The 19,119-nt window shown below is 38.9% G+C and overlaps 1 protein-coding gene across 1 annotated transcript in view; it reads left to right on the plus strand.

Moving 5' to 3' along the window:
* The window catches only part of Hrnr (hornerin), a 110,828-nt gene extending 102,935 nt beyond the window's left edge, over positions 1–7,893 (plus strand). Inside the window, exon 8 of the mRNA XM_048814943.1 lies at positions 2,338–7,893. Coding sequence (XP_048670900.1) covers positions 2,338–6,564 — 4,227 coding nt within the window. The 3' untranslated portion in view covers positions 6,565–7,893. The remainder of the gene's footprint in view (positions 1–2,337) is intronic.
* Positions 7,894–19,119: the final 11,226 nt, after the last annotated feature.

A 19,119-nucleotide genomic window follows, 5' to 3' on the forward strand; every position in this document is an offset into this window, starting at 1 on the left:
AAAAAAAAAAAAAAAAAAAAAAAAAAAAAAAAAAAAAAAAAAAAAAAAACTAGTAAGTGAAAGAACTGGCACACGGAATTTCTATAGCTCCAGAACAAAGCTCATATTCTTTACTAAAAGCAGAGAGTCCAAAACAGAAAGTCTTTGCTCCTACATTCATTCAGGAAGGGAAATAAGATATGGATTGTGTTCCTGATTTCATCACTCTCTTGCTACGTGGCTTGAACAAGTTGCTCAATTCTGGATTAGTTCTTGATTACAACAGGATAAAATTAATCACGGCTGATAATTACTAAAATAATTGGACCTATTTATATATTTAAATAAAAAAGAATAATAATAATATTTTTCTCCCTTAGGTTAACTTAAATTTGAAAAAAAAAAGATGTCTAAACTCCTACAAGGCATTGTCACTGTCATTGATGTTTTCTACCAATATACCACCCAACATGGGGACTGTGACACGTTAAACAAGGCAGAGCTGAAAGAACTCTTGGAAAATGAGTTTCACCAAATTCTGAAGGTAAGAACTCCAAGTTAGGACTGAATTTTCTAGCATTTCTCTTCTTCATCACTTTCTGCCTTTTTGTCATATATGCCAAACATCCTAGAGAATTCACCCTACGTGGTAATAATGAACTAGGTTTGGTAGGATTGAGGTACCATCAAAAGTTGAACCATATGCTTTCCATAACATGACCAAAGTCAATAAACCTACTTAACAATAGAAAACATACATAGATTTTTAGATATCCTATCTATGGTGTAATATCCTATATTAAAATGTCCTACCTATGGTTCTCAGAAAAATTGCAAAGTAGTTGACATGCATCTCCTTCCCTTTGTCTTTTCAGTTTGAAATGTCTAGACCACTGCTCATTTCTAAGATTCTGGTACCATAAGGCCTCTAAATTCAGTACATTTGTACTCCTAAATCACTAAAAAGAATGTGCACCACTTTAAAATTGTCAGTTTTAGAAATAAGTTGTTTGGGAACTTAAATTTAGCTGTTCAGTTTCAACTCCTTAAATTTAACTGCCTACTGAATATTGTTATTTGGAATTCTTTAGATGTTTTAAATTACAGGTGTCAGATATGAATCTCATCGTCTTCCGTTCTAAACTCATTCCTCCTCCTTTTTGCCCAAGGTAGAAATCTGGTGCCATTCTTCATTTCCTCATCCTCAGCAGGCAGCACCACCTTCCATCCTCCATCTAGTTCATCTACAGATTTTAAAACAGCCCATTTCTCTCCATCACTATTCTTAGTCCCCTAGTTCAAGCCATTTCCTACTTCCAATCTCAACATTTGATACTCAAAATCCTCCAACAGCTCCCATCTGCTCATAATCTAAAGTCCTAAACTTCTTTTTTTTTAAAGAGAGAGTGAGAGAGGGAGAGAGAGAGAGAGAGAGAGAATTTTTAATATTTATTTTTTAGTTATCGGCGGACACAACATCTTTGTTTGTATGTGGTACTAAGGATCGAACCTGGGCCGCACGCATGCCAGGCGAGCGCGCTACCACTTGAGCCACATCCTCAGCCCCTAAACTTCTTAACATGGCTTAAAAGTTATAAACTAGACCTGATATCTCTCTAGTCACATCTCTTGAGTCCTCAAACTCTAAATCTAGCAATCTGGATTTCCTTTCAGTTCTTTGAATGAGCCATACCTTCTCTCACCTCTAGCCCTTTGTTCAAGTCATTCCCTCTGCCTGGAAGAATCTTTTGCACCCTCTTCTTTCCTTTCTATCCCTTCATTTGGCTTATTTTAATTCTTCCTTCAAAAGGCAACACATCCTCTCATTAACCTTTCTTGGATTCTGAGTGGTTACCCTCTGATACCACTCATAGAAATTTTATTACAATAAATTATAAGTTGGTGTATCTGACCCACTTAACTTTAAATTTCATTTTGTCAGATCCAAACTTGTTCACTGCTTTATTTCCTCATATAACACAATGCTAGGCAGATAAGAGTATACAATAAATCTTTCTTGAATGAATAAATTAATTAGTTAACTATTAAATTTGACATATAAAGAAAAGCCACATATGATTAATATGGGAATCCAAAATGTTCCTATTTGACCATTCTTCTACCAACAATAATTGTTTCCCTTTCATCTTTCAGTTGTATCCCCTTCTAACTATTTCTCTCTGCATTATTCATTGCATATTCCTTTCTCTTTGGGAGTAATCTAGCCCAAAGGACTACATGGTTGAGCTCCACCTAAATATGCCAACCACTCACATTTCTACAGTTTTCCTTCAATTGGTTAACTGAGTGTGTAGTCCATACTGACAGAGCTGCCCTCTGTACCTTGTTCCTATACAGAATCCAAATGATCCAGACACTGTAGATATCATCATGCAAAGTCTGGATCAAGACCACAACAACAAAGTGGATTTTACTGAATATCTTCTGATGATATTCAAGCTGACTAAGGCTTGTAATAAAACCATTGGCAAAGATTACTGCCAAGCTTCAGGGTCGAAGCAGAGAGATCACAGTCACCAGCACCAAGAGGAACAGAGTGAAACAGAAGAAGAGAAAGACAAATGGCAAGAATCCTCTTCCAATTATTCAAGTTCAAGTGCAGAAGAGAATGATTCCTATTCCAAGAGCTCCAGAGGAAACATTAAACACAGGCCTAGGTTCACATCCAGAAAATTGAAGGAACAAGGAATTTTGTCTAATTCTGGGCACTGGCAAAGCTCTGGGGAAAGGAAAGAGTCAAGTTCAAGCCACTTTGAGCACAGTGAAAACAATAAGCATGGTACTCATCAGCAAGAAAGAGCCAACCCAAAAGAATTTTTAGGGAATAAACAACATAATAAGAAATCAGGCCTGTCCTCTGGTAGGAAGTATCATGGATTCAGCTCAGGGAGTTATGAAGGACAAGACTACGGGTCAAACTCAAATGACCATTCTGGTTATGCTAATGAGTCTAGCTCAGGCCAGCCCTCTCAACAGAGATGGCATGAACCAAATGTAGAATCTCAGTCAGGTAACTGTGAAGAACAAGGATACTATTCCAGTTCAAGTGAGTCTTCCAGTTATGGAAAATATAGGTCAAGCTCAGGTCATCCCCCTAGTAAAAGAAGACATACATCCAGCTCAAGTGAGTCAAGGAGTTGGGAAAAACAAAATCAGGGATCTAGCTCAGGCAAGTCATCAAGTTGTGAACAAGATGGATCTGATTTAGATCAGTCATCACGATATGAACAACAGGGCTCTAGCTTTAGTCATTCTTCTAGTCAAAGGCAACCTAGATCAAGCTCAAGTGGTATATCAGAATACAGGCAACAAGAAAAATATGGTTCTGGATCAAGACAGTCCTCAAGCAATGAAGAATATAGGTCTGCATCAGGCAAGTCCATAAGCAGTGACAAAAATCGATCAAGCTCCTATCGGTCCTCTACTCAGAGAAAACACAGAAGCAGCTATACTCATTCATCAGAAAGTGACAGAAGACAAAAGCATGGCTCTGGCACAGGTCAGACCTCTGTCTTTGGTCACGAGAGGTCTCGCTTGGGAAAGCATACTAGCCACGGTCACCTAGAGACTGGATCTGGAGAGTCTTCTGACTATGAACAATGTGGGTATGGATCCAGCATGTCTTCCAGGGAAAAATACCATGAATCCAATTCAGGCTGTCAGTCGGGGAGTTCTACGAGACAAACGCATAGCTCTGGATCAGGCCAATCCTCTAATTATGGAAAATATGGAAGTGGCTCAAGCCTATGTTCTAGTCAGAAACACCATGAGTCTACCTCAGGTCAATCTGTTAGTTACGGTCAGCATGGTTGTGGGTCAAGTGAGTCTTCTGGTTCTGCTCAACAACAGTCTGCATCTGGAGAGTCTTCTGCATTTAATCAACATGGAACTGGCTTAGGCCAGTCCTCTAGTAGTGGACAACATGGCTCATACTCAGGTCAGTCATCAAGCAGTGAACAACATGGGTCCAGCTCAGCTCAGTCTCCCAGCTATGGCCAGCACAGATCTGGATCAAGACAATCTTCTAGGCAGAGGCACCACAGTTCTGGTTCAAGAGGGTCTTCAAGTTTTGGACAAGGGACTGGTTCAGGAGAGTCCTCTAGCTTTAGTCACCATGGAACTGGCTTAGGTCAGTCCTCTAGTAGTGGACAACATGGCTCATACTCAGGACAGTCATCAAGCTGTGAACAACATGGGTCCAGCTCAGCTCAGTCTCCCAGCTATGGCCAGCACAGATCTGGATCAAGACAATCTTCTAGGCAGAGGCACCACAGTTCTGGTTCAGGAGGGTCTTCAAGCTTTGGACAAGGATCCAGTTCAGGAGAGTCCTCTAGCTTCAGTCACCATGGAACTGGCTTAGAGCAGTCCTCCAGTAGTGGACAACATGGCTCATACTCAGGACAGTCATCCACCTGTGGCCAACATGGGTCCAGCTCAGGTCAGTCTGCCAGCTATGGACAGCATGGGTCTGGGTTAAGTCAGTCTTCCAGCTATGGCCAGCACAGATCTGGATCAAGTCAAACTTCTAGGCAGAGGCACCACAGTTCTGGTTCAAGAAGGTCTTCAAATTTTGGACAAGGGTCTGGCTCAGGAGAGTCTTCTGGCTTTAATCAACATGGAACTGGCTTAGGTCAGTCCTCTAGTAGTGGACAACATGGCTCATACTCAGGACAGTCATCCACCTGTGGCCAACATGGGTCCAGCTCAGCTCAATCTCCCAGCTATGGTCAGCACACATCTGGATCAAGACAATCTTCTAGGCAGAGGTACCACAGTTCTGGTACAGGAGGGTCTTCAATTTTTGGACAAGGCTCTAGTTCAGGAGAGCCCTCTAGCTTTAGTCACCATGGAACTGGCTTAGGCCAGTCCTCTAGTAGTGGACAGCATGGCTCATACTCAGGACAGTCATCCAGCTGTGGCCAACATGGGTCCAGCTCAGGTCAGTCTGCCAGCTATGGACAGCATGGGTCTGGGTTAAGTCAGTCTTCCAGCTGTGGCCAGCACAGATCTGGATCAAGTCAAACTTCTAGGCAGAGGCACCACAGTTCTGGTTCAGGAGGGTCTTCAAATTTTGGACAAGGGTCTGGCTCAGGAGAGTCTTCTGGCTTTAGTCACCATGGAACTGGCTTAGGTCAGTCCTCTAGTAGTGGACAACATGGCTCATACTCAGGACAGTCATCCACCTGTGGCCAACATGGATCCAGCTCAGGTCAGTCTGCCAGCTATGGACACCATGGGTCTGGGTTAAGTCAGTCTTCCAGCTGTGGCCAGCACATATCTGGATCACGTCAAACTTCTAGGCAGAGGCACCACAGTTCTGGTTCAGGAGGGTCTTCACATTTTGGACAAGGGTCTGGTTCAGGAGAGTCCTCTAGCTTTAGTCACCATGGAACTGGCTTAGGCCAGTCCTCTAGTAATGGAGAACATGGCTCATACTCAGGACAGTCATCCAGCTGTTGCCAACGTGGCTCCAGCTCAGGACAGTCTTCCAGTTATGGTCAGCATAGATCTGGTTTAAGTCAGTCTTCTAGCTATGGACAACACACAGCTGAATCTGGCCAGTCTTCTATTCATAGGCAACATGGGCCTGGTTCAATAGAGTCTTCTGGTTTTGGTCAACCCAGGTCTGGCTCAGGTCAGTCTTCTAGCTTTCAGCATGGGTCTGGATCAAGTCAATCTTCCAGTTTGGGGCAACAAAGATCTGGCTCAGGAGAATTTTCTGGCTTTGGTCAACATGAATCTTGTTCAGGAGGTTCTTCTGGCTTTAGTCAGAATAGATCTGGCTTAGATCAAACTTCTGGCTATGGACAACAGCGTTCAATATCAGGACAGTCATCATGCCATGACCAACCTTGGTCCAGCTCAAGTCAATCTTCCCACTATGGTCAACATGGGTATGGTTCAAATCAGTCTTCTAACTCTGGCCAGCAGAGATCTGCCTCAAGTCATTATTCTAGCCACAGCCAATTTGGATCTGGCTCAGGTCAGAGTTGTAGCTCTCAACAATATGGGTCTGGTTCACGTCCTTCCTCTATATCTGCACAACCTTATTCTGGATCTGGTCAGTGCTCTAGTTCTAAACCGTATGTGTCTGGTTCTTGTCCCTCATCTATCTCTGGACAATGTCGTTCTGGATCTGGTCTGTGCTCTAGCTCTCAACAATATGAGTATGGCTCATGTCACTCATCTAGATCTGGATCATGTAGCTCTGGACCCAGTCAGTGTTCTAGTTATGAGCAACATGAATCACAAGGGAGATGTGGAAACCAGTGTGAATCAAACTGTAACCATTCAAATTATAATGAAGGACAATCAAGAAGCAGTTATAGACCAGCAGAAAGTTCCTCAGGTTGTACCTTTGAACAATTTACACCCTGTTATGAACAGTCTAGATCCAATACTACCAATACACTGCCATTATACAATGAGGACAATAGACAAGGTGGCTACTGCTATCAAAGAGGAAGAGTAAGTAACTATGGAGGGGGAAGTTTAGGTTCAAATTCTCATAGTTTTAATAGTAGCACTCCACTTTATGAATATGTCCAAGAGCAGAGGTGCTAATTCTAAGAATGAATAATAAACAGAAGTTAAAATAACTCAAATAGCAATTTAAGAAATGAAAAATTCGCAGATAAGCAACTCATGAAATTTCTTTCTCAAAGTAGATATATCTTTTTCTGTTCTTTTCTCTTAAAGCTATAATGTACTCTATTCCTTATTATGCATTCCTTCCAAAGAATGTAGGATATTTAGGCTAACTCTGTTAGGAAATATTTGGTTGAATAAATGATTAGTGTTGCGGGTTAAATTCAGAATAAAGCAAAAGTATTTAAGAGTATGGGATTTAGTTAAGGTATCTTTGAGAGGTCATTGTTTAATTAGAGATGATTCCAAAACAAAGCTTGTAGCTTTATAATGCTATATAGTATAAAAGCATTGCTAGTCCTGGAGCCAAATCTTTCTATTAAAGCAATACATACTCTAATTTTTGGTGTGACCTACACTAAACAGTAGCAGAAACACAAAAACAAAGATGCAGCCTTGGTAGCTTCTTTGTTTCTCAAAACCACCAAACCCCTATTTTGGGGTATACCAGTACTAATCAGTGGCATTAAAAAGTTGCTCCAAATGTTTCTCCCTAGCCAACAAGCAAGAGTATGATTTGTTTTGTTTTGTTTTGTTTTAACATACTAGGGATTGAACACAGGGATTCACACACGCAATGCAAGCACTCTATCACTGAACTACATCCCCAAATGCCCTCCCACCCCAACTTTTTAAATTTTATTTTGAGACAGGGTCTTCACTAAGCCAGCCTCAAACTTGTGATTCTCCAGCCTCAGCCTCCCCAGTAGCTGGAATTACAGGCATGGGCCACTGTGCCTAGAAAGATTATTTCTTAAAGAGCAGAGATGGATCAGTTCAGGATCAAATGATCCAAATGTGGGCTTTATTTTGGGTCAGCAAGAACGATCTTGGCTTCTATTTCTGTGAAGTTGTTCTGAACTGGAAAACTTTAGAGGTGCTATAAAATAGAAATATAATTCCTCCTGTCATTTACTATCCTTTCCATGTAGGGAAATATCATCAATACCCAACTGGAAAGGAAGACTGTCACAGTTATATATATGGTTCTTTGGTTTGATTGTAATGTGTTTGTTTTAAGTCTTTGGATTCAAATAACTGTATTACATTAAAATTAACAATACATAAATGGTGATCAAATACTGAGTTTTGTCTCATCTCTGCTTCATTCCATTTCTCTCACATAGGTGGTCAAACTAAAAACTAACAAGAATAACCTATTTCCTGAAGTCCTATTCTTCATAAACAACTCAGAATATCTGAAAAGTTTTTAAATCTTATAAGACAATTTAATTTGAAAATGGGAAAAATGTCCACTTTCACCACTCCTATTTAATACAGTGCTAGAAATGCTAGCCAGAACAATTAGGTAAGAGAAGTAAATAAAAGGGATAAAAATAGAAAAGGAAAAAGTCAAATTAGCATTATTTGTAGATGACATTATCCTAAACAGAGACAATCAAAAAAAAAAAAAATCCACCATAAGACTGCTAGAGCTAATAAAAATTCAGCAATATAGGGTTACAAAACCAACATACAATAGCTTTCCTATTTACCAACAATGAATCTGCTGAGAAAGAAATCTCATTATAATTCCATTCATAATAGCTTGAAAAATAAAAATACCTAGGAATAAATCTAACCAAGGAGGTAAAAGAACTCTACAATACTATGGAACACTGAAGAAAGAAATCGAAGAAGATACAAGAAGATGGAAAGACCTCCCATGCTCATGGATAAGCAGAATTAATATTGTTTAAATGGCCATACTACCAAAGGCACTATACAGATTTGGTGCAATCCCTATCAAAATATCAATGATATTCATCACATAACTAGAAAAAAAAGTCCTAAAATTCACTTGGAAAAATAAAAGACACAGAATAGCCAGAGCAATTCCAAAAAAACAAAGCAATGCTGGAGACATAGTAACCAAAAGTGCATGGTACTAGCATAAAAACAGACACCTAGAGCAATGATACAAAAATAGAATACACAGAGAGGAACCCACACATCTCCAGTCATCTGACCCTTGACAAAGGTGCCAAAAACATACACTTGAGAAAAGACAGCCTCTTGAACAGATGGTGCTGGGAAAATTGGTTATCCATATGTGGAAGAATGAGACTATACCCTTATCTCTCACCCTGCACAAAAATCAACTCAAAATGGATCAAAGACCTAAAAATTAGACCAGAAACAATGCAACTCTTAGAAGAAAACGTAGGCTCAACAATCCGGTATATGGGCACAAGCAATGACCTTCTCAATAGGACCCCTAGAGCTTAGGAAATAATGCCAAAAGTTAATAAATGGGGTGACATCAAAATAAAAAGCTTCTGCAAAGCAAAGGAAACAAAAATGTAAAGAGAAAACTCAAAGAACAGGAGAAAATCTTTGCTAGCTACTCCTCTGACAGATTAATACCTATAATAAAGAACTCAAAAAACTTAGAACCACAAAATAAAAACAATTAATAAATGAGTGAATGAATTGAACAGAAACTTCTCAGAAGAAGAAATACAACTAGCCAACAAATATATAAAGAAAAATAATAAACATTATTAGCAATTAGGGAAATGCAAATCAAAACTACACTGAGATTTCATCTCATACCAGTCAGAATGGCAGTCATTAAGAATACAAACAGTAATAAATGCCACAGAGGATGTGGAGAAAAAGGAACACTTTTATATTGTTGGTGGGACTGTGAATTATTTCAACACTATGGAAATCAGTATGCAGTTTCCTCAAAAGACTAGTCATGGAACCACTACATGACCCATCTATACCATCCTTCAGTATTTAGCCTAAAAAAGTTAAAGTCAGCATACTATAGCAATACATGCATAACCATGTATAACAGCACAATTCACAACAGCCAAACTATGGAAACAGCCTAGTTGTCCATCAACAGATGAATGGATAAAGAAAATGTGGTATATATACACAATGGAGGTTTACTCAATCATAAAGAAATATGAAATTAAGTCATTTGCAGGAAAATGAGTGGAACTTAAGACCATTATGTTAAGTGAAATAAGTCAAATTCAGAAGGTCAAGGATCATGTCTTTTCTCTAAAGTTCAAAAGGAAAAAGGGAAAGAACAGTTGGGCAGGGGGAGGGTAATCACATGAAAAGCAAAGAGAGATCAATAGAATAGAGGAAGGGAACCAGTGGGGGGAGAAAGTACCAGGGAGGTATGTTGGCCAAATTATATTGTTATATTGTATGCATGTTCTAATATGTAACAACAAATCCCACCATTATGTACAACAATAATGCTCCGGATCAAAAAATGTGAAGAAAAACATTTTTTGAAAAACCAGGAGGATATGAAGAAAGGGTTTTCACAGGCAAATGTCTAATAGTAACTATCACAAAGACTCTACCAAGACCACAACCTTCCACAAAAAATACTTCTACAAGGACATCTGCCCAGCAATTTTCTGTTCAGCCTTGTACTGGCACCATTCTTATTATTAATCCTGTGGCCAAACATGGTTGTTCCAAAATATCTTACATAGTCCTCCTCATTTTTGCCTCTAAAATATTCTCCTTGCCTCAGTCTCCTTGAATACACCAATAGATTACTATGGCGTGTATATTCCTATTACAATGCTCTGCTATCCCCGAAATAAACAACATTATTCTTTGGAAAATTTCTCTCTTTTATTTAGGTTGACAGTTTACTATAGGACCTAGAAATTCTATTCCTAGATAAAATGACAACATATGTCCACATGAAGATTTTTACATAAATATTAATAGCAGCTTTAATAATAACAGCCCCCAAAATGGTGCCGGGAAAACAGAAAACCCATATGTAGCAAAATGAAGTTAAACTCCTATCTCTCACCCTGCACAAAACGAAACTCAAAGTGGATCAAAGACCTAGGTATTAAACCAGAGACCCTGTGCCTCATAGAAGAAAATGTAGGCCTAACTTTCCATCAGGTTGGCTTAGGAACTGACTTCCAACAAGACTCCTAAAGCACAAGTAAAATCAAGAATCAATAAATGGGATGGTAACAAACTAAAAAGCTTCTTCACAGCAAAGGAAACAATCAATCAATAATGTGAAGACAGAGCCTACAGAATGGGAGAAAAATCTTTGCCACCTGCACCTCAGATACAGCATTAATCTCCAGCATGTATAAAGAACTCAAGAAACTTAAAACCAAAAAAAAAAAACACAAATAACCCAATCAATAAATGGACAAAGGAACTAAATAGGCACTTCACAGAAGGAAAAATACAATCAATCAACCAATACATGAAAAAATGGTCAACATCTCTAGCAATTACAGAAATGCAAATTAAAACTACACTGAGATTCCATCTCACTCCAGTCAGAATGGCAGTTATCAACAATACAAGTAACAATAAATGTTGATGAGGTTGTAGAGAGAAAGGCAAACTCATACATTGCTGGTGGGACTGAAAATTGGTGCAACCACTCTGGAAAGCAATATACAGATTCCTCAGAAAACTTGGAATGGAACTTCCATTTGACCCAGTTATCTCACTCCTCGGTATATACCCAGAGGACTTAAAATTAGCATACTGATGCAGCTACATCAATGTTTAATAACAGCTCAATTCACAACAGCGAAGCTATGAAACCAACGTAGGTGCCCTTCAACAAATAAATGGGTAAAGAAAATTATACATACAAACACACACACACACACACACACACACACAAACACACAAAAAAATGGAATATTACTCAACCATAAAGAAAAATAAAATTATGGCATTTGCCAGTAAATGAATGGAACTGGACACTATCATGCTAAGTGAAATAAGCCAAGTCCAGAAAAACAAAGGCCAAATGTTCTCTTTGATATGGGAATGCTAACACACAATAAGGGTGGAAGAGAACAGAAGTTCAATGGATTAGACAAAAGGGGAATGAAGGGAAGCAGGAAGGGAGTGGGGATGGGGAAAGAAAAGGCAGTAGAATGAATTAAACATAACTTTCCTATGTTCATATATGAATACACCACCATGTGTAACTCCACATCATCATGTACAACCACAAGAATGGGAAATTATACTCCATGTATGTGTATGTCAAAATACACTCTATTGTCATGTATATTTTAAAAAGAGCAAATAAAAGTTTTTATTAAATAAACAAATAACTATAAATAAATAAATAACTCATTCTCAATTAATTTCACTGTCTCACACTGACTTCACCTATTCAGAACAACTAGGCTACAAAGAGAAAAGGAAAACAGCATCATACAAGGAAAACCAGATTTCTAGTAAAACAAGGGGTTGCAGGGAATACGCTAAGAAAGAATAAAGGACATAGGGACATTTCTTGAAACAGAAGTAAAAAGAATGAGAGAAAGATAATGTGGTTAGAAGGCAGCAAATAGTAAGCAATAAGTAGCTATAAATATTTTGTCTGTCGGTTAAAGGAATGTGTGCATGGGAATAGTACAGGTGAAGGGAAGAGCTGGGTGAAGAAGGAAGTAAGAAGAAAATGAGATTAGCCCATTCACCGTCATTGTCTGTGACATCTCCAAAGGAGACAGAGTGGGAAGCAAAACACTTTACAAGCTGTGCCGAGATAAAAAGAGCCTTGTGCCTGGCAGAAAGAAGCTACTCTCATTGCATCCTTAATCCAATCTGCCCACCTTGGGGAATGAATGATCTACACAACTGGATTTGCTCTTCTTCTTTGACATGCTTACCCATTACTGACACAACAATCACAAAGCACTACAATTGAGGTCCACAATATTAAAAATGTGCTAACAGAATCCTAGATAGATATGAAAGAAGCAGGGGTGGGGGGAGAGACTGACAGACTAAAGAAAATAGAGACAAAATAAAGAACAGGTTTGTTTTTAAAATGCATATCTTACCTAACAGCAGTTCTACTCCTAATCTTATATCTTAGAGGAATTTATACATTTATGATAATAGTATTTATAATATCTGTATTTATATAAAGCTTACTGTGTTGCCAAGCACTACTATATATATAAAACCCTCTTGATTATGAGATAGATCATTCCATATCCCCATCTGACTGCTGAGGAAATGAGACAAGAGCTTAACCAATTTGCCATAGTTACATAGCTAGCATTTAAAAACAAGGAGCATAACTCAGAAGATTTTATTCATAACTAAGGGTACCACATATGGCTATGGTTCGATCATTGTCCAGAAATGCTCAGAGGGAGCCAGTGGTGCAGAAATCAAATCCACTTAATAACCCATGCATCTCTAGTTCAAAGCTACATCCACCTGAGTATAGTCATCCCTTGGTATCCTTGAGGAATTAGTTCCAGGACTCCCTCTCTCCATCACAGGTATCTAAATCCAAAGATGTTCAAGTCCCTTATATAAAATGGTATAGTACTTGCATATAACCTACATGCATCCTCCTGTATACTTTAAATCATCTCTAGGTTACTTATAATACCTAAGCTAAGTAGAATGGAGGGAGAAATCAATTAAGTGTAAGAAATTAAGTGTAAGGATACAGATATATCACCATGGTTGCTCAGTTTTCTAGGATGATAACAATAGCCAGGGTAGAAAGGAAGAGAATTGCCAAAGTCCTCACTGAATATAGTTATAGAGCAAAGAGATTAACCAAGGCAGGGAAATGAGGATGGAAAGAAGGTGGAATGTATGTGTATTAATGGAGGAGTGGCCATTGAAAGAAATCACAATGGTAAGCAAAAAAGCTTGCTCAGACCATTTCCATGCTATAACACAATGGAGGAAGAATGAGTACTCTGCCCTTGAAACTGCTGAAAGGATTATCACTCGGGGAAAATATGATTTCAGTTAAGACAAAGAGGTAGTTACATTAAAAATCCTATTGAAATTCTTTGTAATTCACTGACATAAAACTACATGTGCAATCAGAAAAGAGAAGATGATTTAGCAACACACAAAAAAGAAGAGAAGCAAGAGGAGGAAGAAAAAGTGGAGAAGAGGAAGAATACGAACAAGAACAACCACCAAGGGCGTATTACACTGGAAATAAAACAGACAATTGTGCCAAAAAGGAGGGAATGCTGAAGGATACCGTCACAATGCCGAAATTCAGATGATAAGTAAAATATTCAATCTTGGGAAATCAAGTTGGCACAGAGTAAAATGACCTAAGGGAGCAAATAAAAGAAATTTCAAATATCTTAAATAAAGAGATGACTGTGATTCAGGAAATGGTTTTGATTCTGGAAAACAGCTCTGAAAGAATCAATAGAGAGCAAGTCATACAGGAAGATACCTGAAGTTTATAGAATCCAAAATGGACCTAGGCAACAAGGAAAACACAATATACTGAGACTTAACTCCTTTTAAAGATAGAATTAGGGGGCTGGGGTTGTGGCTCAGCAGTAGAGCACTTGCCTAGCATATCTGAGGCCCTGGGTTTGATCCTCAGCACCACATAAAAATAATTAAATAAAATAAAAGATATTGTGTCCAACTACAACTAAAAAATAAATATTAAAAAAAGATAGAATTAGAAAAAAATAAAGATAGGATTAGAAAAGTGACTAGATCAGAATGTGAAAAAGGAAACACAAGAATCCAAGATGAGAACAAGGATAATTTTTGGTGCTTTCTGACGTTCTCTTATCCCACTGTAAGGCTGGGAGAAACTCAGCCCTTTGAATTTTCTCTAACACTCATGACAAGACCACATTTTCTACTCCATACCACTGAAGGTCCTCTCTACAAAGCCTGCAGTCATCTTGGTGACACTAGGAAAAAGAGGCACATGTCTTCTCAGTTCTGAGATCTCCACAATTACAAAGAGGTTTGCTATGTACCCATTCACCACTCTTCACCTTAGTCTGGGGTAGGACAGCCACACAAACATACCACTCCACTTTTTCTCTAAACTCCCCTCCACTCCCATTTAAGTGATATTTTTCCTATTCTGGATAGATGTGGAATAGAAAAAAAATGTTCTGCCCAATAGCATCTTTTTTCAAATTTTAATGTCTCGCACCTGCACTTTGCCTTTTGAATTTAAAAAGAAGAATGCAGACATCTTTGTTCTTGGGTCACCCACTTTGGACTGAGACCCTCAAAGTACACCCTGTAAGCCCAGATAGAGGCTGGGAAGGAATTCATTCATAGTAGGACTTTATTCATAGTACACAAATCTGGCCACAGTTGTTTTTGTAGCTCTAAAATATTTCACTTCCAAGTATCTCAATATTCAGTAAAATAAAATCATTCTAAAGTATAAAATAATTGCCATCAAATTCATCTTTGTTCTGCTGGCAGGAAAGAGATAGCAAGAATGCCAACTGACTGAAATGACAAAGGGACACGGGAGTAAAAAGTAACTCTTTATGATTAACCAGTTGATAAAATCACCAAATATTCGTGTTCTACCTCAATAACACACTACTCTTAGAATGAAAGTCCCACTGTGTTCGGAGAGTGAGAGAGAAACAGAGAGTAAGAAGAGGATGGGAAAGAAGAGGGCTTTGTTAAGGCAATAACAACATTCATAATTTTTCCAGGCTTCAGACTTGGTTATCCTCTCCTATAAAAGGGTAGAAGCAGAATTCTTTCAGATTTCTGTGCAGGCCTGAAAACACTGACACTTCCTTACTGAATCAGGGAATTCACATGTATATTCTACTAAAAATAATCCCACCTGCACCTGGCACCTCCCTCTGTAGAAACTAACATCTCCTGCAAGGAAGTCAGTCCTCACTCAACAAATCTGAACTTCCCTTCAAACCAATATCCTCAAATCACACCTTGCAAAGGTCATTCCCTAATGAAACATGGTTGCCTATCTGATTAGCAGCCTAAAATGGCAACTATTAAGTACTAATAGTTAATAACATTTATTAAGCAAATACTATGTATTAGCATTGCTCTATGGACTTCCTGTGTATTAATCCCCACACAAGCCTGTGAGGTATTGTTCCTACCCTTTTATTTCAGATGAAAAAACTGAAAACCAGAGAAGTTAGCAGCTTTCCCAAAGATATATAGCTAGTAAGTGACAGAGCCAGGATTTGAACCCTAGTAGTCTTAACTCCAGGGGCCTATCCTCTTAACCATTATGTGGCTCTCCCCCTTAGAAAGAGACCTAATATGATGGTATCATTTAGAAATATATAATTTACAATTTGCCTATGGCCTTGCCTCCCAACGACTTCTTACTCCCTAAATCTCACTGTTTATATTAGCTGTTTTCAGTCTTTACATCTAAAATGCAACAGGGTACATTGTGTTCTCTTGACATAATGGAATACAGAACAAATCTTCAGCAGGAATATAATCTTCACGTAAAATTCAGAAAGAGGCAGGTCCTACGCTCATACCATCATCAAGATTTACTTCCAAGTTTCCAGTGACATTAGCACTAACAGAATTCAAGCACTTGGAAGGTAGAATAAAGCAGGTTTGGAGAAATAAACTTAGTTTAGGGCATTCATTCATTCATTCTCAAACACTTTTAGAGCATTAGATACCTACTTTATACTGTGCTGGATTCTGGGCATTCAATAGAGAACCAGTCTAAGTTGTTGCCCTCTGGCAATATTCATGCTAGAGAAGACTGAGAATAAAAAGATAAACAATAAGTAAGAAACAGGATTCTGAGACTGGAGGAGGAAGCCCGGCACCAAGCCAGGCCAGACCGGAGGAGGAAGCCCAGCGCCAAGCCAGGCCTGACTGGAGGAGGAAGCCCAGTGCCAAGCCAGACCGGAGGAGGAAGCTCGACCCAGCCATGCGCGCTAGTCTGGAGGAAGCCCATCAACCCTTAAAACCCATCAAAGGGGGCGTGGCTACAAGCACAGTTCTGCGGCTGATCCAGGTACCCAGTTTCCAACTCCCCCATCCTTAGCTGCGACAACTCAAAATATTTCCCACAAGCTTTTGGGAGGTGTAGCTATCAACGCAAAACAACAACTGTACAGGCACCTGGTTTCCACCTCAGAGACTAGAGTAGGGAGGACACAGGTAGAAGCTCATATCCTTTCACACTGGCTATATCCAGAAACAGGATGCTGTGACAAAATTACCGAGGGAATCTCTTTTTTGTGGGACACTTTGGGATATAATAAATTTGAGATGCGCAAAGATATGCAGGTGCATATACAGGTCCTAATGACATGCTGTCATTATGCCTTGTGTCAGATTCCCAGGAACATCCAGTTAAAAATATCTCATGATGCTACAATGCAAACTTCTCAACCTGATGCTCCAGGCCCTGCTCCAGCGAGCCCTGCCCCTCTATCCTCTTACCACTGCCATTCCCAAACACACCCTCTCCATTTCATTTAGGCTAATTTTCTCATTGGCCCATATTAAGTTTACTCCCACCCTTTTCTCTCCCTTACACCTATCTTTCCTTCTACTTATCCTTCCAGACCAAGTAGCCCCCACCTTCCTCATTCTCTTCTACTGAGAATTACCAAGCTTCCCTCTCCTCTAAACTACTAGTTCCCAGATAATAAATTACCTAAAAATAAAGTATTCTGACCTTTGCTGCCATTTTACCTGTGCAATAACCCAAGACTTTAACACATGGCATCATAATCTCACAGCACCTGGGGGAAGTAAGAGAAAGGGATATGGCACAATTCCAGAATCCTCAGAGACAAAGGCGGAGAGAAATTACACAGGCTCAAAGAGGCAGCTTGAGGGTAAGGGGCACAATTCCCAAGTAGAGGAGTACAGAGTCTCCAATCAAGTAAAAAGACCCCAACAATGGAGAATACAGGTGACAATACAGCTTAAGAAGGGAACTAAGAATCCAGGTGAGATTGCTAATTGAGGAGTAGAGAGAAAAGCACAAGGCCAGTCTCATAAACTGGTCCAAGACAGGGTAAACTGGTCCGAGACAGAGTACAGGTAATAGAGACTTGTGACTTGGGGATAACTATTTGGACCAGATATTGACTGGAAGCAAAAGGAACCCGGGAAAAAATTCAGGAATTTAGGAACCAAGAATGGATGACCAAGTTTAAGAACATGCCTTAATTCTAAGTTAACTTTTGGACTTATTTTGAGAAAAGTGAGAAGAATAGATGAAAGAAAAGAGATGAAGGTCAAAAATGTTTATGTACAGATCATTAGACCTTTAAGGGAATTGGCCATGTCTTATGCCTCACTTCTACCCTCCATAGCACTTAGCAAAATAAATATTTGCTGATTACATTTAAAAAAAAGATCACAGTTTGTATATTACCCAATGGAGGGTAAGTATGCCAAGATAACATGAGTTATCACTTAGCAGGCATGCATTGTGTAGGTTTACGAGAAAGTTCTCTCTCTTTGGCAATCAGAGTGGTAGTATTATCTGGTGAATGAACACAGGACTAAAAATGAAAACATAAAACTAGACCAGCTTTATTAACAACCTCTTAAAAGACCTTAAACAAGTCCCTTCACTTCCCTGAGCTTCAATTACTTCATCTATAAAGAGGTAAATATAACTGCTCCAACTTTTTCAAAGTATTTGGAACACTTTTCTTCGAGATTTCTGCTTAACCAACTTCATTCCCTTTTTGAATCCTAGTTTAAATCTTGCCTTCCTACTGAGGCCTATCCTAACTAACCTATCTAAAACTGTAACCTGCCCATCTCAATATGCCCACCAACACACTCTGATCTTTTTTTTTTTCTTAACACTTATGACATACTACCTAATTTGTTATCTTTATTTATGTTTGCTAGAATGTAAGCTCCATAAAGGCAAAGACCTCTGTCCTATTTGCTGATGTACTTCAAATTTCTGAATGATGTCTCAAACAGAATAAACAACCAATAAATATTTGTTGAATATACAAATTAATCTAATAACGGGTAAAATGTTATGAAAGAAAGATTAGGATAATAAACCACTTAAATTCTCCTTGAGGCCAAGATTTCCTGTTCACACCATCAAGCATTCAAATATCTCCGGGTACCCTGTACCATAATGTGGGATTGGTGTTCAAAAAAAATTTTTTTTATTAGTTGTTCAAAACATTACAAAGCTCTTGACATATCATTAGATTCAAGTGGGTTATGAACTCCCATTTTTACCCCAAATACAGATTGCAGAATCACATCGGTTACACATCCACATGTGCAGAATACAACAGTCACTAATACGGCATCATGTAAAAATGTGGTGTTCAAAATTAGAGGAACCAAAGGGCAAGTACAATCACAGTGCTCTGGGGCCCCCTGCTGACAACTCTTAGTCACTACCCAAGCAATTAAACTGACAGGACTTTTCATAGGTGAATGGGATTATAAAGAATATCCACCTTCACCCAATGAGGACATTAAGGCTAAAGATTAAAAAAAAAAAAAAAAAGGAAGGAAAGAAGTTCCTGGAAATTTCTAAACTTTCCTGGAAGAGATAGCTAGAAGCACTAACCTCTTCTGAAGGATCATACAGCTTGTGTTTCCTAGAACTTACTGTCCACTTACCATGATAAGTTAAGCATACGCACCTCATGAGCTCTTTTCATGGGTCAGATACTATTTTTTTTTTTGGAGGGGGGGGGGCTCACTGGGAATTGT

Source organism: Marmota marmota, unplaced genomic scaffold (genome assembly GCF_001458135.2).
Source record: "Marmota marmota marmota unplaced genomic scaffold, marMar, whole genome shotgun sequence".
NCBI classification, from domain to species: Eukaryota; Metazoa; Chordata; class Mammalia; order Rodentia; family Sciuridae; genus Marmota; species Marmota marmota.